This window comes from Triturus cristatus, chromosome 2_2, assembly GCF_964204655.1.
Source record: "Triturus cristatus chromosome 2_2, aTriCri1.1, whole genome shotgun sequence".
In the NCBI taxonomy this organism is placed as follows: Eukaryota; Metazoa; Chordata; class Amphibia; order Caudata; family Salamandridae; genus Triturus; species Triturus cristatus.
In genome coordinates, this window is record NC_140582.1 from 289,822,658 (window position 1) to 289,849,690 (window position 27,033).

At 48.5% G+C, this 27,033-nt stretch overlaps 1 protein-coding gene across 2 annotated transcripts in view; it reads left to right on the top strand.

Moving 5' to 3' along the window:
- Positions 1-27,033, top strand: part of C9orf72 (C9orf72-SMCR8 complex subunit) — a 289,750-nt gene that overhangs the window by 102,616 nt on the left and 160,101 nt on the right. For both annotated transcript variants that reach the window (XM_085641326.1, XM_085641327.1), the window contains exon 4: positions 12,531-12,595. In XM_085641326.1, coding sequence (XP_085497452.1) covers positions 12,531-12,595 — 65 coding nt within the window. The remainder of the gene's footprint in view (positions 1-12,530; positions 12,596-27,033) is intronic.

Genomic DNA, 27,033 nt, shown 5'->3' on the forward strand with positions numbered 1-27,033 from the left:
AAAACATAACGTTACAACCTATACCATGCAGTTTGCATGCAACTCTTGGATAACATTTCATAGATCACTTTGCTATGTTAGGGTTTTTTTTTTTGTAAATATTTTTATTGATTTTTTAAAACATAAAGCAACATACATTGGCAGCAGGTTCAGCATATTCCAACCCATCGAGAGTGTAGCTAGGCTTTCATGACAGTCTAGAAAAACAAGAGCTTCCCTTCTGCATCGTATGACAGTGTACATCTTGTTCTGCAGACGTGCGATAGATCGTCTAGTCATGGTCACTCAACTCAGCGTCTGAAACATCACGAGGGGGCTCACATATATTTCCTCTATAGGCATTCCACCCGCCCCACACCTGGGTCCATTTTTTGGGGCAACCCCTATGAATATATACCGTTTTTTCGGTTACCATTGTGGAGTCCATATCCTGGGACCATTGTGCGAGGGTCGGTGCTTGCCTAGATCCCCAACCCTGGGCTATATTACGTTTCGCCAACATGAGTCCCAGTGTTACCCAGAGTCGTGTCACTCTATTGAGATCCGTCTGCTCCCAAACGTTGAGGCGACACCTCCGCGGCTCCGGGAGCGTCGGAACCTTGGTCACCTGGGAGAGTGTGCGCATTATTCCCTTCCAGTACAGAGTTATGGCCGGGCATTCCCAGAGGGTGTGCAAAAGGGTACCTTCCATACCACACTGCCTGAGACATAGTGGGGAGTCCGCTCGGTGAAGTTTAAATAGGAGTGTACGGGTGTAGTATGTGCGGTGCAGGATTTTAAGTTGGATCAGCCGCAGTTTGGATGATATGCCCACTTCCCTAGGGGAGGAAAGCGCCGCCTGCCAGTCTGCCTCGGCAAAGTCTCCCAGCTCAGACTCCCATCTGCACTTAAGGGCTGCAAACGGTTCTGGCCGGTTGTTTATCATTTTGCGGTATGTCAAAGAGGTCGCCCTTTGTGTCAGGTGTTCCGTGAGGAGCCGATCTTCCAATGGTGATGACTCCGGAAGCCGGATCCCGGGCGGGATCGCCGCCTGGAGTGCGTGACGGATTTGCAGGTACCTAAAGCGTTCGGTGTCGGCCATGTCGAAATCTGCTTGCAGTTGGGCAAACGTAACCGGTTCTCCCTTTTTCCAAAGGTCACCGACCCTGGAGATGCCAATTAGGTCCCATTGATGGAACCCCTTGGTAGTGCGCAGCACCCCCAACTGTTTCGCCTCCCATAACGGTGTGGCCTGGGTTATTTTCCCGGCCCAGCCCAGCGCCCGCTGCGCTGCAAACCATATCTGGAGAGTGTGCGCCGTGGGACCCGAGGGGCAGCGGCCCTTCCTGTAGTTGTATAGCGCTCCCATGACCCCCCCGGCCCCCAGCAGCTGCCGGTCCATACGATACGCCGGGTCCTCCCCATGCGCATGCAGCCACTGATTTATCACCGTAAGTTGCGATGCCCAATAGTACAGTCTTATGTCTGGGAGGGCTATACCTCCGTCGTACCACCCCCTGGTGAGCTTATGGAGTGCTATCCGCGGCGTCTTATCTTCCCACAATAGGCTGGTGACCTCCGCGTTGATGGCAGCGAAATACGTCGGTGGCACCGGGAAGGGTGTATTTTGAAGTAGGTACAAAAATCTAGGGAGAGCCATCATTTTGAAGAGTGCGGCTCTCCCGAGCAGAGTCAAGGGTAAGGAACGCCAGTGCTTGACGTCGCTACGAAACCTATGTAGGGGCTTTGTTAGGTTTTCAGCCACAAATCTGTCTCTATCAGTGGTCACATAGATCCCTAAGTATCTGAACCCGTCCTCCACCACCCGGATATCGCACCCCCTCGGGAGCCGAGGCGGCGATCCTCGGAGCATATATATAATCGACTTTTCCCAGTTTATCTCATAGCCGGACACCCTTCCGTACGACGCACAGATGTCCAAGAGACAGGCGATCGATTGTGCCGGTGAGGCCAGGTAGAGCAGGATGTCGTCAGCATAAAGGGAGATGCGGTCCTCCCATCCCATGGTCCACCTGAACCCCCGGATCACCGGGTCCTGCTGCAACCAGGCCGCCAGCGGCTCCAGGGCCAGCGCAAAAAGGAGTGGGGAAAGAGGGCAGCCTTGTCGCGTCCCTCGCCCCAACGGGAAGGGGTCTGAGATATGTCCGTTGACCACCACCTGTGCCAGTGGCTCGGTATATAGAAGCTGAATCCATGCGCACATCTTGGGGCTGAGTCCTACATGGCGAAGAACGGCAAAGAGGAATGGCCACTCCATCCGGTCGAACGCCATCCGTGCGTCTAGTGAGAGGATGGCCGCGTCTTCCTCTATCGAGGAGCGGCGCGCAAGAATCCCGTGGAGCCTCCGTATATTCAGGGCGGTATTTCGATGAGGCATAAACCCGGATTGGTCCGGGTGTATCAGGGTTGAAAGGTGGGGCTGCAGTCTTGTCGCCAGCACCTTTGCCAGGATTTTTGCCTCAGCATTTAGCAACGAGATTGGGCGATAGGAAGCGCATTCATGCGCAGGTTTGTGAGGCATCGGGATCGCCACTATGGTAGCCATTCTCTGGTCCAGGGGCAGGGTCCCGGTCGATAGGCTGTCTTTGTACATGTCCAATAGGTGCGGGACTACGCGGGCAGCGTTCTTCTTATAGAACTCCACCGGGATACCATTAGGCCCCTTCGCCTTCCCAGCACGGAGAGCAAGTATTGCTAGTGTGAGCTCTTCTGCCGTCAGGTCTACCTCTAGGGCATCTACCTCTGACGGGGCCAGCCTTGGCATCGCGACGTCCCGGAGGAAGGCCTCGTTGTCTGCCACAGTGGACGAGGCCTCCGGTGTATAGACCCGTTTGTAGTGAGCCGCTAGCGCCTCCACAATTTGCCTTGGCTCCGACGTGAGGTCTCCCGAGTCTAGTCTGATCCGAGCCACCCAACGCACCGCCCGCTCCCCCTTTTCAAGCCAGGCCAGCAGTTTACCTGCCTTGTCCCCCAACTCATAAATCGTATGCCGTGCTGCCGTCTGTTTGGCTCGTGCGGCCTCCCAAAGATATGACTTGTATTCTTGCTGCGCCATGCGGACTCCATGCGTGGTGTCCTCATCTATATGCGCTGCATGGTTGGCCTCTGCCTCTTTCACCCCTTGTTCAAGCCTGAGCACCTCCAGCCGGTGGTTTTTTTTGTGGTCCGTAACCATGGAGATTGCTTGTCCACGAAGGACCGTTTTGTACGCCTCCCATAGCGTCGTCGGGCCCACCCCGGAATCCTTGTTTTCGGCGAAATACTGTTTGGTTGTCGTCTGAAGGGCTTTACAAATTTTAGGGATTTGGAGGTAACCTGGGTGAATTGGGAATACCCTGCGCCTATGTGGGGTGAAGATGGTAAATGTGATTAGTACCGGAGAGTGGTCCGAAATGCCCCTGGGTTAGTGGGTAACGTTCGTCATTCCCCTCAATCCTGTAGGTGATGTGAAAATATAGTCTATGCGGGAAAGGGTGTTGTGAGCCCCTGAGTGGAATGTGTATTGCCTATCCTCTGGACAGTGCGCCCTCCAGGTGTCTACGAGGCCGAGTGCCTCCGTGAATTCACGTAGTTTGGGGGTGGCGCTACCGTGGCCACTAAATAATGACCTGTCCAGTAGTAGGTCCATAGTTGCATTGAAGTCCCCGCCCATGATGAGCTCCCCATGTGGTAACGCCAGCAGGAATTCACCCAGTGCCCGGAGCGTATCTTGGTGGAGTGCCGGTGGGATATATACTGTCACAAAGTTATACACTTTCCCTTCCCACTGGCAGGTCAGCGCCGCAAATCGACCCTGCTCCTCCCTATGGGAGTCAACCATAATCAGAGGGAAGCGCTTGTTTACCAATATGCCCACCCTTCGGGACCCTGACGTGAACTCAGAATGTATCGCCATCTTGAATCCCCATCTGTCCAGTGCTTTCGTGGTCGTGCCTACTAGATGTGTTTCCTGTAAGAGTGCCACCGCCGGCCCCCTGCGCTTGAGATATTGTAGGACCAGCCCTCGTTTAATCTTATCTCCCGGTCCGTTCACATTCCACGACAGAACTTGGAGTGAGGGACTGTGGTTTTGCGCTTGTCCCTCCGTGGAGCTAGCGGTGACCTCCTGGGTGTTGCTATGTGAGTCCCATGCCATGTAGTGTGGTAAAGAGTGTCCGCCGCCGCGCATCCCTCCCTGGATCTCCAACCGGCCTAGCTCGCAGAGTTTGCCAATGTGTAGTTGCTAAACCCAGAACTAAATACAAACCAACTTTCCCAAAGTGCCCCTGTCCCCCCTCCCTCCTCCCTGCCTCCCTGCCTAGCGGATTTAAAACTACCCGCCACCCCAACTTAGCAGAGTGCTTGAGTCCCCTAACTTGCTACTTGCGTGTGGGGGAGGGGCTGCTCACTGTCCCTCGTCCGATCCCCGCACCATGTGCTTGTCCTTTCCAGAAACCGATCATCAGAAAACTTCAAAGTTCAAAGGTCAAAGACTGCAGCGCCCCTGCATAGTCCGAGTCTCCTGTGATCACCCGGGCCCAACCGGCCCCGACACTCCCCCGCCGCCGAAGTCCGTCCACTCCATCGCGGCCTCAGCTCCGCAGCGTGCTGTCATCCTCCCTAGGCCCAGCTTCTTCCATGGTTTCAGGGGAGGCCGAGTGGCTTCGGGGGGCGCGTCCCGCTCGGCCCGATGTTTTCGCCGGGCGCCATCCCTCCAGCCACTCCGTGGCCTCCGTCGGCGTGGCAAAGAACCATGTGCGCCCCTCGGCTTCTACCCGTAGTTTTGCCGGGTAAAGCATCGCATATTTAAGTTCTCGGGCGCGCAGCTCCGCCTTGACCGCGAGGAAGTCTCGGCGTTGCCGCATCACTGTCGCGGTGTAGTCCGGATAGAGGGTTATATTGCAGTTGTCCACCCTCAGCGGGGGGGCGGTACGCGCCGCCTGGAGGATAGCGTCTCTATCTCGGAAGTTGAAAATGCGGGCCAGGATCGGGCGCGGGGGGGCCCCAGGTCTAGGCCTTCCCCCGGGCACCCGGTGCGCCCTCTCGACTGAGAAAAATTTTGAGAGTCCACGTGGCTGCAGCTGTTCCGTGATAAGTTTTTCGACGAAGAGGTCTAATGCCGGTCCCCGTTCGCTCTCCGGCACACCTACGACGCGCACGTTATTCCTTCTGGACCTGCCTTCCTGGTCATCAAGCTTGACCAGCAGCTGTTTTTGTACCAGTTCCAGCGACTGTATCCGCTTCTTACACTCTGCCGCGTCTTCGGTGAGGGTCGCCGTAGTCGTTTCTACCTCGGACAGTCTTGTATTAATTTTGGCGACATCAGCTCTTAGCAGCGTTACGTCCGTAGAAATGGAGCCTATAGAGGCCTGCATCTGGGTCAGTGTGGCCATAACATCCGCCAGGGTAATTTCTTTGGTCTTGTCAGGGGGGGGGGGGGGGGGAGGCAGTCCGATCCTTCTGAAAGGCGTATTTCTTGAGCCTGGCCTGTGCTCCCCCACGGTGGCCCTTACCCCCCATAGTGGCCTGCGCTGGTGGACCCTGTACCTCTTGGGCCGTGTCGACAGGAGAGCCCGGGAAGGGGCCGGGCGATCAGCAGGGGTCGGGCGGGTATCACAGCCCACCGCGGAGATACCAAGGTACTGCCTGTCTGCTGCCACGGGGTCTCGTCTATGCTCCCCTCCAGTCCTGGTAGTGTGCAGGCCTCTAACCACTGGCTCCTTACCGGGTGAGTTGCTGTACGCCACGCACTGCCGGCGCTTTCAGCGCTAATCCTCCGACCATGCACGCGTCGACCGCCGCAAGGCCACTCCGGACTCTGGGAGATGCCGAGGACTCCGCCCCGGGGGTTCCGCTAGGGAAGCGTTCCTTTCTGCCTGCCGTCGGCGGTTCCCCGCGTTTCAGACTGCCTCCATTGATGGTGGGCGCCAGCGTCTCCTTTACGTCGCCAACACTGCGCCACGCCGACGTCTTCTCCCCCCGATGGCAGATTGTAGTCGGCGACGGGGGAGGCCCGGCCCCAGGGCCCCGCGACTCGCTGGTGTGACAGCCCCGGGTGCTCCGTGCAGCGGCTCGCGACCACCGACGTCGCGGGCTTCCAGTTTCGTCCTCTCAGCCTTCCCGCGATCAGGTGGCCGCAACTCGAGGCCCTGTGTGTAGGCCCTGCTTCCGCCCCAAGTCTGCCTCTCGGCCGGACGCACCGCTCCCAGCGTCTCCGCCGCTGGCCTTGGGCCCCGGGTGGTCAGGGGGCGCTGCCGTTCAGTTTTTGCCGGTTTTCGGCCAGGATCAATGCCGGATAGTTGCGGGATCGGGCGCTGGGCTCCGGAGCCGCACTAGGATGCGGCCATCTTCCTCGGCTGCAAGCCACGCCCCCTATGTTAGGGTTTTAACATGAACTACAAGTAACAAAAGGATCTGTAACAAAAGCAATAACCTTTGTAGCGATCCACATGATATTATAGTTCAGTGATGTGCATGGTACATGTTCTTTGTCGCAGGCATCTTATCCCTCTGCGTTACTTTCACATAAGTGGAAACTGCCACTAGATAAACCCCAATTTCTCTCCAGCAGGGAACATTAATCAGCAGAGTTATCTAGATATTTTCATTGTTGCCTGAAAACTTCTGGACACACAAGGAACTCTCCACCGGGATAAATCCCTGTTATTTCTAAACACTGCACCCCGAGGTCAGCACCTGTCGCACTGCCCTAGAGCAGGCCCTGTTCATGGGTGATGTAAAATGTGAGGGTACAAGCAGTGCATGGCGAGGGCAATAGCTCCAGCTCTGGCAATGCTTAGAAATATCATCCACATTACTTTGGGTCATGTTATTTTGACCAGAGGGAAAATGATTTCCTTGGGGCTGCTGCACTCCTTGCCCGCCACAACTCTTAAATAACCCGCTGGTAGTGCCTCTTCCCAGATCCGGGCACCACCATCAACCACAATATATGTTATATTAACCCATGACGGGCATTATGGGGTGCTCCTTGCCAGGAGCAATAAATCATAAATGAGCAGCTCTGGACCCAAATTTTTTATTCGTTCCCATTAAAAAAAACAAATTGTGGTTATCCCAGTCCCACCAGGGTTACCAACAGCTTGTTGTTTTTTTTTTTTGTTTTTTTTACCGTCCTTCCTTTTTGTTTGGAGGGTGCCTTGGTCCCACCCACAACATTTTCCACTGTTAGGGCCGGGGCCTGGAAGGAGGGGTGGGGTGACAGGTAGTACATGGCCCTGTGGCCTTGCCGTCTCCTCTACCAGCACACATCCGATGCACAGCGGACGCTGGCTCAATTAGTTGTTCCCATCGGCTGAGAGCAGCCTTTGTTTCTGCTTCCGCCGGGCAAGAGGAATCTTGTGCTTCCTCACTGCAAGAGAGCGGACATCAAGTTGAAGTGCTCTCTGCCTCCTGCTTGCGAGAGCGCATGCAGGTAACAACAGTGTCCCAGGGTAGGGGGTCCCTGAGACACTGTTAGGCTTTGGGCTAAGGGGGATGGGGTCCCTGGGGCCATGTAGTGGCTCTGGGAGAGAGGCCACATACCCCCTTCCTTATGGGGTTCTTGGGGCTATGTAATAGTTTGTGGGGGGTAGGTGGTCAGCCCCCTTCCTCTAAAGAAACATTATTCATTTTAGTGGCCATGTGGGATGGGGTCTCCAGGGCCATGTATTTGTTTGGGGCGCACATCTTCTTCCCTCTAAAAAAATGTATTAATTACAGAGGCGTCTTGGGATTGGGTCTCCAAGGCAGTTTACTGGCTCGGCGTGAGGGCAAGTCCCGTCCCATTTTATTACATGTGCACCAATTCCCCAGGGGCTAAAAAAATGTATCTGCGGTCCTAGCAAGCCTAGGGGTCAGAGTAACTCTACCTTGTCTCCCTATGTTTTTTAAAAACAAAATTTCAGGAATGCAGACTGAGCCCTAAAATGGCTGCTACAACATCCTTGTTGATGTTGTGGAAGCCAATCAGATATAATCTTTTGATCAGTCTGGTCCATGGATCCTCTCTGGCCTGGAATAATACATACAGTTTGAACCTCAATTTCTCAAAACTGCAGAACAGATTTACACCAAATCACAAAATCATGCTTTCTGGGTAAAGTGCTAACCTTCTGCCAAATTTCATGTAATTCCATTCAGCAGTTTTATCTGTATCACTGTTCAATTTTCCCTTAGTCACAAAAAGGCTGCCACAACATCTCTGTTGATGTGTGGTAGCCAATCAGATCTAATCTTTTGATCAGTCGGGTCCGTGGATCCTCCCTGGACTGAAATATACATACATTCTGAACCTTAATTTCTCAAAACTACAGAATGGATTTACTCTAGATCACAAAGAGCATGCTTTCTGGGTAAAGAGCTATCTTTCTGCCAAATTTCATGTAATTCCGTTCTGCAGTTTTTTCTGTATCACTGTTCAATTTTCCTATGCAAATCTGCATAGGAAAAATGTGTCTTGGGACCCCACTTTCCCCGTTTTTCTGGGCCCCACTTGATGGATCACCAAAGCTTTCCAGGAAGGATCAGAGCTGAATGAGACTTTTTGGGAGATTTTTTGGGGAAAGTTTAATGAAGATTCGTCAAACAGGGGTAAAGTTCTCAGCAAACCAAAAACTCAATTTCTTATGGAAACATGTTCCTAACTATAACTACCCAGTAGGTCACCACTGCGGGGTGGGTGTGTGTGTGGGGGGGACGACATGTGTGAGAGACAAATGTTCACTAAATTTTCAAAATTACACTAAATTTGACAGAAAGGTAGCTCTTGGTCAAGTCAGCGGTCTTTTTGTGAATTGGTGGAATTCCGTTCAGTAGTTTTTGAGATCTTAAGCAAAAAACAAATTTGTATATCTAGGGATGCGAAGGCTCTGCGAACCCCCACGATCTCGTGCTGATATCGGATTGGCTGCAAACATTTCAGCCAGGGACTCTGCTTCAGGCAAGTCCCAGAAACAATGTTTAAAAAAAGAAAAGATGGCAGAGTAGGACTGTCCTGACCCCCTACCTTTTGTCCTGGGGTCTCCCTGAGACTCCGCTTGGGCTAAAAAGTATTATTAAACATTTTCCCCAGAATCCGTAACTCTGGCATAAATTTTTTTTTAAAGTGAGGCCTCCGTGCTTGTTTTGAAAAGAGCCCCTGGGTGGGCCAGGGGCATTTTTTTTTTAATGGAGGGGAGGGGCTGGGAGCGGAGTTTTCATCTGTTTCCCTGCTCGCTGTCAGTCAGACAGGGAAATAGATGAAACACTTGCTCCCGCACAGGGAGCTGTGTGTTTAGCAGCTCCCTGTGTGTGGGAGTAATGCTGGTTCCCACTGGTGGTGGCGAGCCCGCGGGACTGTGGGGACAGTCAGGCTCTGTCCAGCAGTCCCCAGTGGTGCAGACTGGGTGCCCTGGATGGGAAGGTCACCTACCTTAAAAAGGCCAGCCCCATCCAGGAGATGGGGCCCCTGGGGCCAAAATTGGCCCGGGGAGGGGGCCATGCTCTCCCCTCCCAGTATTCCTTACTAGTATGCAAAGGTCTTACTCCCTTTTCCTACGTCGATGGACAGCTTAACAAAAGGAGAGCATTTTGAGCCGCTTTTGGTGACACGTTATTGATGCAGAGGAATACTAGGACATCTCGCCTGAACAAAGAAGCGTTTACTTCATGTAGGCAAGAGGATGTACCCCCTTTTGGTGGAAAATCATCTCTGTCTATTCTCGTTGTCTTCTCATGATGACGATTCACAATATCATAGATTTGTGGATGAAGGTGCTTGAGGAACAATCGTACTGCCGAAATTACACACACACAAGGTCATTGGAAATATTAACTTGTGGTCCTTTACGCAGCTTTTGTGCAGAATATGCATGAGACATTCACCCAACGAGGTAGCACTTTGCTAATTAACCTGATGAAAGTACTCCAGTTGGGTATACGTTTGTGGCAAAACTGGGAATTCTGCTGGGAAAAAATGAGGTTCCATTCTGGCCCAGGTGCATATTTCTCAGAAATTAAAACTCAACGAGAAGCACTTACAAATATAAACATAGCAGGTGCCCCAATTGGTGCTCCACTTCAGTGAGGCACAAACCATCATAACTTCTGGGGTTGGCTAAGGCAAATCAAATGTGTTTCCTCATGTATTCCACGTTGAAAAAAATCTGATATACTTAGAGGAGGTGAATGCATTGTTGATCTAATGGAGCGCAATCTGATCTGTAGTGATTGTGACTGGTGATTTCTTTCTTGTCGTCTCCTGGAGACAACAGAGTCAATGGTTCTCCCTTTCTAAATACCCTAAGAATGCAAATGCCCAAAATCCATCGCACCACTCACATACCCACTCAAAGACACACAACAACAAACGCTAGGAGGAATGTGGCGTAGTTGCTCATATTGCATTTATGCCAGTATGAGCCATCCTAGGGGCTCGGCATATCATCCTAAGCTTCTTTGAAGTACTGCTGGATTCGTTTTGCACTGTGTTAAGCTCCCTCTTGTTCTGGTGTCCTCACTCTCAAGGCCATGTATTGGGTTCTGAAGCTTTCAGGGTCCTTTTTGTTAGCCACTCAGTGTCCTGTTTTTGAATTATTTTGTACTGAGCTAAAACACCAGTCCTGTGAGATCATAGCCATTATTTCCTTGAAGAAATCCTTCTGGAGAATCGCTCTTCACGCCCTGATGTCCCACAACTGGCATTTGTTTGGTTGCACGAAGAACAATCTCCTGTTTTCAGTTGTTTTAAATTGAGGGTTTCTGCCAGAGGTAAGTACAAGTTGGTGTTTGAACACTGCCACTGATGGAAACTCCAGATATACATCTTATTAAAGGAGGGTATTGCTCACCTTATAATCTAGCTTTTCTGTTGTGTTAAGTCCTGTGACTCTACACTTTAAGGTTTTGCCTAGGAAAGCAAGCATGTGCTATCGGCAAAATCTATTGTTAACAAATAAAGAAGCTTAAATGGCATAGAACCAGACCGTTACCTACCATTGGTTGACTCCCATGCCACGCTCTCTTCCCTGCCTCTATTGGTCAGCGCCTCCTGCTGCCTCCTGGGGCTTCAGTGTTGTCTCTACCAAGGAGCATGGACCTAGTTCAGCTTCCTGTCTGCAGCCAGTGTTGTTCCACTGGCTGCAGACTCCTGCCGGTACTTTTTGTTACTTTTTGGCATGCACTCTGTAATCTATGTCCCTTCCCTGCCCCTTCCTCGTGTTACTTAGCCCCTGCCCTCCCACTTTCCGTGATTGCTGCTCCCTCCCTCACACATCCCTTGTGTTGCTTTATCCTCTTATTGTCCATTATAGCTCTACCCTTGCTCCTGCCCCACAATTCCCTCCTATGGCTTACTTCGCACTTTCTTTGACATAATGCACAAATGTGCAGGCTGCTCTGCAACATTTCTTAAAAAATAAAAGTGATATGATGCGTTAAGTGCTGACATTGTCGTAGAGCTTTTTTTGTTCACGTTAATCCATGTTGCACAGCAGCACAGGCTTCTGTGCAAAATGGCTTAAAGTAAAGAAAAAAAGCGCTATGACTCGTCAATCCTGGCTGCTTCCTAGTGTTTTTTTTTTTTTTTTTTACTTTAAGCAATGTTTCAAAGAAACCTGCTCTGCTGTGCAATATGTCCAAAAAACATTGACAAAGACAATAAATCCTTCATATGCCAGACCTACTGGATCTGCCAATGCTTGTTGGATATTCTGCTGACACAAAAGGCTGGGATTTGGATGTCATCTCAGCAGAAACACAAGAATCCCCGACAAGCACAAAGTATTTTCATGGTTCCCTAATTGACAATAATCCTAAAAAGCAAGACCACATAAATGGAATGGTGTATCAATGAACTTTACATCACTGAATCTAAATACAGAAATAAGAAAGGGCAGACTGAACAAAGAGGCGCACACTTGCAGTCCAGAAGCATTCTGACCAAAATTGATTAGTAAAAGGAACCTCTCTCACTCAGAACAAAAGACGTAACCCAAAAAACAAATGGACCTCCACCCCCAAGAAAATAGGAACGTGGCAATAAACCGGGGTATACTACCCACCCTAGAAAAATACCTCAAGTCAGACAAGCAAAGCATGAGGCATCCACTACAAAACTAAAATTAACCTATTTCAAAAACAACACTGCACCTGTGATGCTATCTCCAGATGCCTTTTAAACTCATCATGTTTTCACACTGAAACAAATTCTCATAAGACATTATACTAGCCCCTCAGGACATTGAGTGCTGTGTGAAGAAGCTCAGAACTACCTCATCACATTAATTGATGGATTTCCACATGCCTGGTAGACTTGAGAAATAATGCTGTACTTGTGCTGTCTAATAAAGAGAACTGTTTTTAAATTATGTTTTTAGCTATACTGCATTCTTTCGCAATTGGGATACAGAACATCATAATGTATCGGAATGCGTAGGAATGGGGCGATTGAACTAAAACGCAATGCGCACTGATATTTGTCAAAGTGGCTTTTCAGTCCCCTCCCCTGAGCATTGTAATCGACCTTTGCTGAAAGACTGATTCTTTTGTTTCTCAAAATCTATTTACTTTAGATTGAAGACAGCATTTTAAATGATGATGACCTTGGAGACAGTTGCCATGAGGACTTCCTTCGCAAGTATGTTGGCTAACCCTTTTGTTTTCCATGATTCTGGAAATGTAGCAAATTTGTTTTGTTGTTAAATTATTTTTTTATCCAGTATTGTATGATTCAAGGGGAGAGATACTTATAGATGGAGGTAAACCACAGTTTTTATTAGCATATCTAAGGTTAGACTCATCTTCTCCAGTGCTGTCGCTGCACATACAGTGAGCGGTACTACCTACTTTCTGTTACTGGACAATGCTCACTGTCTCCAGCTCCTACTCAATAATGGCCTTAGATGGGCACTGCAGCACGTGGGTTGATGTTATGCCTGAGGAATAAGTTGACAGAGCATGACCATCATTACATGGGTTGCTTCGGTTGAATGCCTATTGTACCTTTGGGTTACCTGTGCCTTTGGCCCTGGAGAATGCATCTGTTGTTGACTGAGCAACACCTTATACCACCAAATTATTACATACCTTCCCCCACTGGCTGGGGAGTGCTTTTAGTACAGTGCTGAGTAGAGCTGGACCGGTTATTAAGACTTGGAGTAAGGGGTATGACGGCACTTGCAGGATTATTCAACTGATCTAATGAAGATACTCTCTTTAGATCTGACCTGTGAAACAGCCTTAGCTGTTTCGCCAGACTGTTGTTTTTCCAAAGTAATAATAAATACTAAACATACATAGAGGGCCTTTGGTCCTCAGGATTCATCTGTTGGCCGGTTAAACCGTCATTCGCCCACCACAGCATACAGCATTGGAGAATCCCACTTAACCCATTTGCTCCCTTCTCTTTGATTTACTGCACAAAAGCCTGCACACATTGCATTTAAAGATTAAACACTAGCTATTTATTTTGCCTCAATTTTGGCTACCCTGTTAGTTGGAGATTTAGTGCCCGATTTATAATTTGGAGGTCAGGCCTTCCTCTGACAGGGCGACAGAGTAATTTTCCTCCATCACTCTGGTGGAGATCTCAACTGTCAAATTATTAAATGTCCATCAGCTCTTGACCGTGTTTCCTATGAATGCATGCGAACTTTGCTGTAAGGCTGCTTTAGTCATGATGGGAGCCTTAATGCAAAACTCCCAAAGTGTGTGTTTTTTTTTTTTTACGAAAACAAAACCCCAAAGTCAAAAATAAAAAAACAAGGCCCCGCACCATGTTTTTTACTACCACTTACCCCCAGGGTCTTCCTGGCAGTAACAGGCAGTAAAAAACAGCTATTTGTTCACCCATCCAAATTGGGCTGGAGGACAATAGCCAGTTCTCAGACGGCTCTTAGTCCATTGGGCCATCTGGGAAATTTACAGCAGAAACAGTTTCATCTCCACCTTGGCCAAACTATTACATGCTTGCTTCTAAATTTGACAAGTGGACCATTATGTTGGAGATAAGTGTAGGAGAGTAGGGTCTGCTTTCTATGTTCACCCCCACTTTTTGCTTTTGCTTTACTGGTTTTCGACTTAGATGTGGCTGTGGGCCTGCTAATCAGACCCACAGCCCTGCTGTTCTCTCTCTAAATTAATACTATGTACTTTAGGTGCATAACCCAATTGGATAGGATCACCTTATTGGCCACTGTACAGTGTACCTTAGGTACCCAGGGCATAGGTGTACCCTAGGCCTACCAGGGGCTGCAGCATGTATTATGCTACCCCTGGCCTGGCCTTCCATTGTGACACAACTGGCTGATCACTCAGCTGGGGCAAGGTTGTGTAATCACCCCTTGCTTAGGTGTAGTATTCCTATACCTACCTTATGTATAGACACATGTGTACCTATCAGCCACTCCTATGGCAGGCCTTAACAATCCTGGAGGCGGAGTGCTTGGTAACATGTGAGATAGTGCTCTAGCATGAGCTGAGCCTGTCTGCAGCTTTCGGAACCATGTCCTTATAGCTGTTCTATGTTATAGCCTACCATATACTCTTAAAGTGCCATATAATCTTAAACGGTTATGGTAACTATGGTTTGGCTTTATCAAAACATGTCGTGTAAGGTGTCTAACACTTTGGAATAATACCCCCATCCCATTTCTGGTGATGAGGATATTATCCCTCCCTTCTAGAGGGAGAAGACATGTTGAAACCTACTTACCCGGTTAAAGTTAACCAGAGCCCCAGCATCACAAAATGGATGCTGCTGCCACGACACAAGTCTGACCTCCTGCTGCTGGGAGTGATCCCGGCACGGAAGGCTTGGACAATAGGTTTCCTGCCTTGGGAGGTGCGAGCACCACCCCAGACAGGCCTTAGTGTATTGGGGCAGGGAGGGATGAAAGAAACTAGACACTGCCTGGGGCACACAAGGTGTCCCATGCATAGTCCAGTTCAAACCGGTGCTGGGGCACTCCAGCCCCAGTCCTGGCGCGAAACTGGACAAAGGGAAGGGGGTGTAACCACCCCCCTCCCAGGTCCCACCCATAAGGCGTGACCTAGCAGGCAACCCAGCCCCCCAGATTAGTATAAATGTGGTAGCTGGGCCCCAGGAGATTAGATTATCCTGAACCTGCAACTTGAACAGAAACTCTGGACCTTCGACATTCGACGAAAGAAGAAGACTGAAGAATCTCCCTTGTGGCCAAGGAGTGGCTACCCTGTGCGAACAGGCACCATCAAGAGACTTACCCTTTGCTTTGCTGAAGTTCTATGAGGGACCGACTGCAGAGCCCGACCAGAGCCTTGACTTCCAGACTTCTCCGACCCTGATCCACATCCACAGCCGAGCTGAGATCCATGGAGGCGACGAGAGACGTGGGACTGGCTACCTGGGAAAAGTGGCGAGTATCTTCCAGCGCAGCTTCTGAGGCACCCTCGAAGTTGTGCACCGGGGATTGAGAAGCCCCAACCCCAAGCACCATCTGCACCGAAGATCAGCCCCCCACACTCCACGAGTCCTGCGTGGGGCCCTTCTGCATTTTCCTGCTTGCCGCGTCTGTCCGGTTGCTTGCCCGTTGGCTAGCAACCTTTGCGACGACACACCTTTGATTTTCCACCGCTGGTTTGGCTCCTCCAGACTGGCCCCTGCTCCTCTGCAAAAGAGAAGCACCCCAGACCTTCCTGGTCTGCACCAGAAGCAAGTCCTCCATTCGTCGTGGGTTCCGCTTGCCAAGGCTTGGTGAGTCCTAGTTCGTCTTCGACACCGCCGACAGCAAGAGCCTTCGTGGGACAGCTCGCCTCCTGGTCCTGGTCGTCTTCGACGTCTCCTGGTACCCGTCGCTGCTGCGACAAGCTTCACCTCTTCACCTGCATCTTCACGACATCGCCTGGTTCCTTCCTGGTTCCACGTGGTCACTGGCTAGTGACCCAGACTCTGTCCCTTCTGCTTGCAGGTATCCTTCCTTCTTGATCCCGGCCTTGGGATCCACCGGACACTCTTCACTGACTGCCTGTCAGCAACTTTCCTTCAGGCATCCATAGAAGTCCACGACGAAACCCGACGCAAGTTCACACCTATGCACCCGCAGCCCGTGTGCTAGGTAACTTGGGTACTCCGGTGCTCACAAGGGTATTGACTATCCTAGGGTCTAGTTTCCGAGTCTCGACTTTCTAGCTATACCAGAAGTGTCCGAAAACTGCTTATTCTAACTGCTAGTGATTCTATCGACTTTTACGCATTACGTGTGAGTGTTTCCACTCTGCACCTGAATCCCGTGGGCCTCCCACTTCCTAACTGTTGGTAGTATAGTGTAGCCCCAGCGATTCCCTAGGCCTATTCTATTTCCGTGACAGTGGTCCTTATACCACTTACTTAGTATATGGTTTGCGTGGCCCCTAGGGCCTAACTGTATTACTTTCCTGTGTGACTTAATGTATGCTTAAATAAGACTGTGTTGTACTTACCTCGAATCTCATAAAGAGTGCTGAGGGTTTGACTAGAATAAATACACTTTATTTTATATATATATATCTGTTGTGGTGTCCTTTCATTTGGTATTCAAGGGGTTACATATGGTATACCAGCTGGCTTCACATGCCATTCAGAGTTTAGCCTAAGACTGCTCTTGTCCATGCTACCACTAGGATAGCTGGTCTATAAGGTTGACTTTACAACCAATCACCATAAGGGTTGTTTGGACTGATATAAGGTGTACACTAGAACTAGTGACATCATACATCAGGCCAACTTCTCACAATAAGCATACTCCATTGCAACGGAGAATGCTTACCACCAACATATAAGTTGTGTCCTTATTCTACATCAGCTTTTTAAAGTTTCTAGTATAAAGTGTTTATAACATTGTAGCATCCTGTAATTTGAGTGCTTGGTTAGGTTACGTTGTGATTTCTAATTGTTTCCTTCACAAACAATAATACAAAAAAAACTTCTGGAGCATCTGAAAGGACTGTCATTTCAAACAGTATCACTAGTTGAGCAGTCACATCAATGGGAGTTTATTACATTTTAATTTTTATTGCAAGCATTTCATGGCCATGTTTAGGTGGTGGCATATTTTCTTTTTTTCCTTTTTATTTATATGGCATATGATTGCAATAAAAAAAAAAACATTGCATCAGCCTGCCATCACGACCCGACCTCTTGGCTTGGTCAGTGCTTGTTGGCGATAAGATTACTGCAGCCATGATGCTGTCAAAAGTGCTTTGAGATGTTCTCTAATGGTTGCCAGTTGACCCCAACACACACATACACTCTCTCTCACTCTCACTCTCACTCTCACCTTTATGGAAGTTGAAAGTCTCCAGCAGGACAAAGCTGTTGGCTGTAGCCGCCGAGAGCTCCACGAGGCCGGATAGCCCTTCTGCGAGAACTCAGTGAATAGGATTTACTGCTGCATAGTAGAACGTAGTCTAAGCTGCCGCAAATTCAGCCCAGTCGGCGAAGCACCTGGGGTGGATTGGCGAACAGGTTCATCCTGGCCTCCTCTCTGTTCTCCGAGCACGTTTTGGCAGAACATTTTCCAAGTACCAAGTTTTCGATTCGGACTATTTGGGCACATTTGGTACTACTTCCATGGGTCCAGGACTGAAGGACACCACTTGGAAGGTTAAGATCCACAGAGGCAAGGTCCTGGTCTGGGTTCAAGATGGTTGGAGCCTTTTCTGTCCCTGAGGTTCTGATCAAGAGGACAGCCAACTAGCCCTTGGAGTCACGTTGGAAGTCCTGGGTTCAAGCAGGAAAGCACGTTCCAAGCTGCAGGGCAATCCTCTGAGGGCATAGGGCAGGCAGCAGGGCAGCCCTCTAAAATATGCAGCAGGGCAGTCCTCCGAGTCCTTCCACAGGTCCAGAGGTAAACTGAAGTGTGAATCTGAGTGCCCTAATTTCATACCAGGCGCCCCCTTGATGAGGAAGAAACGTTCGGAGTTTCCCCCCACAGACATGTCAGGAATGTCCTTCAACTCTGCACTGGTCCTAGTCTGTCTGCAGGCACAATAGACTAGTGTGAGGTTCTTTGTGTGTGAGCTGAGGCGCAGTCTTTCAAATGCAAGTGTGGCTGTTCCCAGCTCCACTCTCATCCTACCAACATCTAGTCCCTATATTGGGTGGCTGTCTGGGAGGAATGCACAAAGGCCATCCGCCAACTACTCGTCTTCATGTGACCCAGGAAACAGGCAGCAGGCACCTAATAGTTAGGACAAGAAAATGACAACTTTACAAATGTGGCATTTTCAGAATTACATAAAATCTGATTTTACCATTAATGAGGCTTTTAAATTACAATTCCTTAGACACCAAACATATAATTTACACCTGCTCCTAAACAAACGTTATCACGTATTAAATGTAATAAGGGAATCCAATGTTATCTTATGAGAGGGGCAGGCTGCACAGTAGTGAACAATGAATTTGAGTTTCTCATTACCGGGACATAAAACTTGAAAATACAAGTCCAAGTTTTCAAATACAATGCACCCTGCATTGTGGGTTATCTAGGGCCTACCTTTAGGGTGACTTATATGTTATAAAGAAAAGTGGGTTTTAGGATTGGCATGGGGATTATTTTGCCTGATCAATTTGGCAGTTTAAAACTCCATGCACGCGACAGTGGCAGGCCAGAAATATTTGAAGGGGCTACTTAAGTGGGTGGCACAATTAGTTGCTGCAGACCCACTAGTAACTTTTAATTTACCAGGGAGTTAATTAATTAAATATAGCAATCGGGCGTAAGTCAATTTTACCATGGTTTAGGAAGTGAGCACAAGCATTGTGTGCACTTTACCACTGCTGACCAGTGCTAAAGTCCTAAGGCCAACAAAAGCAAATTCAGCAAAATAGGAGAGAAGGCAAGAAGTTGGGAGGGGGAGAGACCACCCGAAGTTTAACAGGTTTAACATAAACATGCATTAAATTAATTAAACAGTTTATTGACCCAGTATGCTTTAACAGGCACCATGAGAGAAATGAAAATCTATCTAGAACTGACAGGTTGATTTTCTCCCATGAGGCACTAAGGAAATATAAATACCAGCATTTGTAAAGCGCACAACCACCTCCGGAGAGGTGTCCCGTGCTGGTGGCCGTCAGGAAGATTAAGCGAGTTATTGCGCAAGGTGCTGGGCTAACCTGCCACTGGCGCCGGGGATCGAACCGTGAGCCCCTGTGTTCCTGAGTCAGCCACCCTAGCCGCTGCACCACACCTATGCCCTCCAAAGGGCCCTCACCTGTTGTTGTGTAGCACCACTCGCTTCATGCCGAGTGCGATGTGGAGGGATATTGAAAGGTTGACTGCGTTTCTGCTTATGAATCCCCTGTTGCATTTCATGTATACAATTGCATATTTCCCATTTATAAATGTGTACATCATTTAGTAATTTCTAGTTTGATAGTGCTCATTTATATGTACTAGTGTGAAATATATAATATAAATACAGTGGGCAACCGAATGCATATGCTAATTCTTGCATTCCACATAATTAGTCACAAGGACTAGCCTTTTTCATAATAACTTCCATTTGTTGACTTCCAAAACAGTCCATGTTTTAAGTGGCGTTTGTCCGTGGTTTATTACGAGTAGAGTAAAAAAAAAAAAAAAAAGACGGACTGGCACCATCGCGAAATGCCTCAAGCATTTATTTATTTATTGTTTTTCAATCATATTACTCGGGCATCAGTTTCAGCTCTGTAACTCACGCCTGATCATTGAAACTGGGAAACTGCTGATTGTATCAGAGCTTCCTTTTAGTTTCAAGCTTCTGGGAAGGAAAACAAAAAGCATCAAAACACACACGCACACACATACATGCACTGCCCCTCATCCATACTCAGTCTGCACTCCCTCCTCCCCTTCCCAAACCCTGCAATATGTCTCCTGTCCCAGGAAGGATACCCTGCTCTGCATGTTCCTGGGACGGTCTCTGCCACCACAGGATTCCCCTCACCTCTCGGACTAAGGGGGAGGAAAGGGGAATAAAGCACAACTTCTTGATATCTGCATGAGTATATGTGAGATAACTGCCACCCAGTTTTGCAACGAGAGACAACATTGTGGCTAATATTCAGAAAAGTGGGCCCATTCTATTGTTACTTGTGACGTCTTTTCTGTGGATTGTGAGCCCTGACCTCTGCATACTTCAGGAGCCTTGAGCAAACTCATTGGAACATCTGCTGAGCAAAATGTGTTTTGGATGAATCATGCAAACGTTGAAACCCATAAAAGGAAACCTACAGTCCCATAATTATCTTGGATTGTTGTATTATTTCACAAAACGTGTGTGGAGGCCGGATCTATTCTTCCAAATACCCTCTCAAAATTCTGACTGGAATAATTTTTATCTTGAAAAGAGATTCAAAACGTCTGCAGCTTTAAACAACAACGGTTCACGTCACATATAGGCATTCTTATTGAAGTCAAGCCACAAGAGTTTCCAAGCAATAAGTCTTGTCTTCAAAAAATGATTCTGGCATTGCCTTGTGCCAGGCATTGCAAAGTTGTATACTTCCAGACTGATAGTCAAGCCAGAGTTGTTCCAGCTACTAATGGAAGTTGCTATCTATCCGCTTTGGTCTGGCAGCCATGTGTGCTGGTCTGCTCAGCCTCATTACAGAAAGAACTGTGTTCGCTAAGCTGTAGTGCCCTGGGGGCAGCACAGCATCGGCAGGAACTTTGTAGAGTATATATGTCAGTAGAAAATGTACTTTTATAAAAGGTACATTTTGGATATTCTGACCTTTCAGAAATTGAGGGATTATGGGTTATGTGTCGCTGCGACATTCTATTGCCTCCTGGCTCCAGCCATTTAGTGAATCGTTGGTGGAATATCAATCTTTCTTTCTTTTCTACTTGACTAGTACCATTGTGTTCTAGGCTTCCATATGTGCAGTCTGTCACTCTGCCTGGTATAGGCAAAATGAGATTGAGAGGTTCGGAAAGCTGATGGTCAGTTAACCATTGGAAACGTATTTAACTTGTCCCGCTCTGAGCATTTTTGCATATTGACTGTAGATAAATAGCCTTTTAGATGTTCATTCCAAAATTACTCTAAATGTATTTCAAACATTCCATAGTAAAGTTCAAAGCATCTATTGTTGGTTCACAAAGGTTGGGTTCTTACCATGTTTTCAGGAAATTCACATGATATAGATTTAAATGCGGTGAATCTAAATTGGAATAATTTGCAGGGTCGGTAACTATCCTGAAATCTTAGCACGGCTGCAGTCCTCTTAAGAACAACGTCAAATATCGTACCATATATGTACAGCTGCTCTTCTGGTCAATTGATGTTTAGATGCTCATAAGTTACTGATCTTCATTGTTCTGTAATACGTTGACTGATAAGGTAAACAGTTGCAGACTTGACAAGTGCCTGACACTGCTGGATTTAAGCCCAATATGTATTTTTCCCTCTACTGAAATGTATCATCATGAGGGACAAAGTGCACTGACCACAGCCCAAACCTTGCCCCACTGCTCTACTTTATCTTTTTTTGGGCTCATGCTTTAGGACTACAGAAAGATATAGTGTCTCTTTAATGCCTGTCCACCACGCATACAAGATTTAAATGGCCAACAGTATTGCTGAAAACAGAGCACTCAATGATGATGCAATGGCATAGACTATGGCCTCACACACACATCTTTGTCTCACGAGGGAGCAAGGGCTCAAAAAGCATTGATCACCCTTTTCCAAGGAGCTCCCCAGTTGGGCAGCACAGTGGGTAGCATGTCTCCAGTTTCATCCAGCAGATATGGTATTTTTAGTCCACATGACAACACCTTGAATAGCTAGCCTTCTGCTCTGGGCGGTAGAAGGCAGGTCCTCTACTTGAAGAGGAGTACACCTTTAGACACGAGTAGTAACGCTTTTTGCTCTGTCCGGAGGTTAAAGACATTACCTATCAAGGGAGAAAGCCGAGAACTCTGCCTTTCCACCTAAACAGGTGTTTAGGGCTCTGTAAACTGAAAGGTGAACATTGGATACACCAAATGAGGTCAAATTATATCCAGTAAGGTGCAGTTTTCTTCCAGTCAAGTGACTGTCCACATTCAAAAATACCCCCTAACCTTTGGGGATGCCCAATCATGACAAAAGTGCATTTTGTCTTTCAGATATGCTACAACTCCATGTGAACTAACCACAAAGGAGTTGTTGCTCCTCTGCTAAGTATTTGCTTCAATACTACCTGCTGGTCATGCAGGTGCTGCTGTTTGTGTTTTCTCTCTCTAACTGAAAAGGAAATGGATGTGGTGGGTAGGCAGGTAGGCTGTCTCTCAATGTAAGGTGTGTAGTTTTGTCCTTGTATTTTCCCCACATCCGTTGTTCATGTTTTGCTCTTGTAAAACAGCATGCTGACCTACTGGAACTTCCTCTGACGTGGGCAAGTGAGCACAAGTGATCCTCCTTGCTCCTATTCACAGGAGGTGAATTCAAAGATGGACGGACAGACAAACACACTTAGATTTACAAAAAATTGTACTTGGAGGGAGAATTTTGAGCCCAGCATAATGGAGTTCATACAGGAAGGAGAAGAGCTAGCAGCCCTGACTATCACTAAATCTTATGGAGCACCCTCATCTTTATGGCTGCATACAATCATGGGTGATTTCACCCTAGGTGAACCCCATGTCAGAACCCCCGTTCAGAGGGCCGCCGGGCAAGCAGGGGTTACTTTGCCCCACCGTGGGGTTGAAACCTTTTACTTCTGATGTCCCGGTGCCCTGCCTGCTATGGATTCTGAGCAACTGGGCCAAGTATCCCTTCAGCACTTGACTCTCAGTAGTACCATAGGTCAAGCTGTCCAAGGCTTCTCGCCGGGGGGGATGGCCAGTTAGATATAGGGGATGAACACGGGCTCACAATTCAAAACATGCGCAGTAGCAGCAATAAATGATTGTCCAGTCAAATACTTTTATGAAAAAATAAGTATTTATATACGAACACAAAGCAAAATACGACATTCACAAACAATGCACGCAGTCCCCTAATGTCAGGCCTCTAGTGTTTCTTAAACAGTTTCCTGAGTCCCACTCTCCCCCCCGCGCTATCAGTAGTGGTTATTCCCCATTCACTACCTTCATTGCCTGAAATCAGTCTTACACCAGCAGAATCGGAGCGATCAGAGTCTCTTAACATGCCCTCTCTGTGGGTGCTGGAGCTGCAGTAGCTGTCTCTGGTAAGTTCTTTGCATGTGGCGCAGGCTGCGCTTGGAGGGCCTGGAGTTCCTCACACACGTTGGTGCATCCAATGCAATCAAAGATTCCTCGTTGCTTCTCCAAGCTAGGTAAGTTCATTGGCTCTTCCCACAGTTGGATTGGGGAAAAGCGAAAGTCCTAATGCTGTTCCTGAGTCACAGTGCAGGCCTGCTAGGGTTTCCACGGTGGGCTCTCTTCTCTGATGATGATCCCACCCAGGTCACTTCTTGCTTGGTCTCGATGGCCCCTGGCATACAGGGTCAGTGTCTCTTCACTGTACATGGGCTTGGACCCGATCGGCACGGCCTGTTTTTTCACTGCATAAACCCGCCTCTATGCCCTGCCCCCGTGCCCTCACCCAGCATATGAGATTGGCGGCTTACCACCACACATTGGCTACGGCCCATTCAGAATGGCAGTTTCTTCAGCGCAGCCTCTCCAGGCACACGGGCCGCTGACTTATCACTGCACACGAGCAATGACCTAATTGGTGCAGCAACGATCGAGGCTCACTTCATGGTGCCCCTCCTCTGTCATATGAGAGTCGTCGCCTTTCCCTGCACATGGACAATGGCCCTATTGTCGCAGCAGTTACCTTCTAGCACCTCTCAAAGGGATCCATTCACCAGATTTCCTAACTGGACCTCACTCTCCACTCTCCTCTTCCTCACAGGGCTCACTGGTCTTGGAAATCAGGCAGACACAGGTGCTCCAGGGCAGGTGGTTTTGGATATCCTGGGTGATGTCCCCTCACACAGCTGGGAGGCTAGCAGACCTTGGCCCCAGCCCTGGTCACAGGCAGAAGTCTTCCCCTCCTCTCTCCTTCTTATAGTCCATTTCCAGACACCAAATGTGATTTAGAGTCTTTGAAGTTTATGTTGAAGGTCTGCTTCCTTTTAAGTGCCCACTCTTCTGCCCTCTCTTCCTCGTGAAAGCAGTTTGTTACAGCAGGAACATCTCCAAAACTAATAGCCCCACAACATAGGCCATGGAAGTGACTAAAAATTCACACCTGGATGTCAGCTACAGTGATGTGTATCAAAAGGTTACCCAGGGCGTCAGCACTACTCTTTATGATTCTCTTAGCCACATCTCTTTCCTGAGATGTGCCCGGGTGCGCCTTCCTTTTGACCTCTCTCTGAATCAAAAAGCACACTTTGTGTAGAGCCTGGCTCACCCTTTCTCCAGTGTGTCCCACCCAGCTTACAGAAATACAGCAATACCCAAATCTGTATGGAAGATTCCTCTACCTGATCTCCTCATGTTTCACAGTGCAACCCTGGGTCCCCAAAATGGAACCTACCTGGTCTGCCATGTACTGTACCATTCACAGGCACACATACACACTGTACATGCACATAACATACATGCACTGCGCAGTACTGCATTATCCCTGTATTGTACTGCACTACAAAGTTCATGTATTGTACTCATCACAGGCACACATACAACTAACACATGCATATAACATACACACACACACACTGTACAGTACTGTATGATCCCTGTATTCCACCGTTCACAGGCACACATGCACCCAGCACATGTACATCACACATACACTGCACAAGCAGCACTACACACACCAAACCAATGTAGGCCAAGGGCGAGTTAAGCACAAAGCAGCAGAACTTTAGATGAGTGAGCCTGTAGGTTAAACGTACCTGTTCACTCCTAGTGATCACTACACAGTATTCTGCCAAACTCCAGTTAAAGGGAGTAGCCTTTAACCACTATGAGAGTAGCACTTTGGGTCCCCCTCCCGTGCCAACAAGACAGCCGTCCGTGAGACAAGCCTATATCATGGCACACAAGCATGATCCGTGTTTACCTATGACAACATAAGAATCTACATTCGGAATCCGGAAAACATTACAGTTGGGGCACGCAGGGCAGAGGTGCACGTTTATTACCATGCGGAGGACTATTCTGTCCCATCTCCTCGTGTACTCAAGCACTCTCATGCACACCATACAATAAGGGTTCCTCCTCATAGCATAATGTATTGGTTTCTCATGGAGAGCTAATCGGCAGTCCCACCACAGGAGGGTAAGTAGAAAAGACATGTCCCTCAATACTGTAACCGTATTGTCATGGCCTTCTCATGGAGATGGTAATAATCCATGTTAATAGGAGTACCATTTTGGGTGTACTTCAGTCACCCAACAGAGTCCAGCACTCTTTTCGTGAGCTGCATAAAGAAACCCATGCAGATCACTTGCCAGGGCATTTAAGTGCTGAGTCTGCTACACAGAAAAACATACAGGATCTGAATGAAATAATGAGGCGCAAGTTGTCACACACGCTTTGGATAGTGACATATGTCCCAACACCGGGTGTGAAGACTGAATCATTCCATCATTCAGTGTATGAGATCAGATTGCTTGTTGACTGGGGTGTGAGCAGCAACTGCAATCCTTGTCAGGGTAAGACACAAGTCAATCCTAAATGAACCTGTGCTCAACCCTCTGGAAGCTTGGCACAGAGCAGTCCGGCTTAACTTGGAGGCAATGTGTAAAGTAGTTGTGCAACACCTCAAACTGTAATAATGTGAACAACACCACACAAAAAGCATCACACCCCGAGATACAAACATAGTTATTTTTAATAAGTAAAACAAAACCAAAATGACAAAAATCCAATCAGTAGAACCGGAGATATGCAGTATTAAAGATTTCAGTGAAAATAGCACCAAGAAAAAGAAAGTGCCAACTGTGGATATGTGGATGTGCCGGACTGGGACAAAGTCCCAAGTTCAGGCTGACCATGATGAAACGTAGGCTGGCTACAGGGGCCCACTTAGGGCCACTGAACAAAGTACCTAAAATCCTGGTTTGCAGAATGTTGCGAGGATCCATGGCGAAGATGTGTCGCGCAGCTGTAGCAATGCCTCGGTTCCAAGGTGTGGCAATGATGCGGTGCGAAGTCCTGTGTTGTCGTCAAGGATTTCGTCGACAAGGGCTTGCAATGCGATGTCCAGCATCAAGGAAGCATCACGCAATCAGGGTGATGGGTCGGTTCTGAGGAACTTTGATGCAGAGTCCGGTGTCATCAAGGCTGCCGTCAAAGAGCTTGCCCAGATGATGTGTTGCCCAGCAGCGATTCAGATGAGAATACAGGCTGTGATGCAGGTCTTTGTGGTGGTACCGATTCACGCAGCAGCGACAATGCATCGGTTCTGCTTAAGGTTGAGCCACGAAGCAGAGGAAATGTGTCTGTTCAGCTGGATCCACAGATGCTGGCGGAGCACCTTAGGCCCACTTCCAAGAGTCCAGGGCTGGGGTGGCCCCACTAGGCAGGGTAGATTCAAAGATGGCAGAGTCCAGGTACTGGGTTCAAGGTTGTTGGAGCCTTCTGTCCCTGAAGCTCTGGTCAGGAAGTCAGCCAACTCACCCTTGGAGTCAATTTGGGGCCCTGGGTTCAACAGATGCAGGTCCAGTCTTTCTCACCCAGGCAGAAGGGCAGAGGCAGCAGGTCAGTACAGCAGGGCAGCAGTCCTTCAGAGCAGCAGTCCAGCAGAGTGACAGTCCTTTCAGCAGCATAGCAGTCGGTCTTCCTGGCAAAGTATCCACAAGTCCAGAAGTGTACTAAAGAGTTTGTGTATGTGGTCCAGTAGTTATACCCAGTTGTACCTTTGAAGTGGGGAGAAACTTCTAGGGGTATATCTGAAGTGTACAGGTGCCCTGCCTTCCCTGGCTCCAGGCTAACTACAGGGGATATACCTTTCAGTGGAGCCAACACACAGCCTATTCAAGTGTTAGTGGGGTTGTACCCAGATCCTCCCTCCCATCCAACCACACCTTAGCTCCCCTCTGTGTGTGACTGCCTAGGAGGAATACACCATGTCCACTGTCAACTACACCCAGTCATG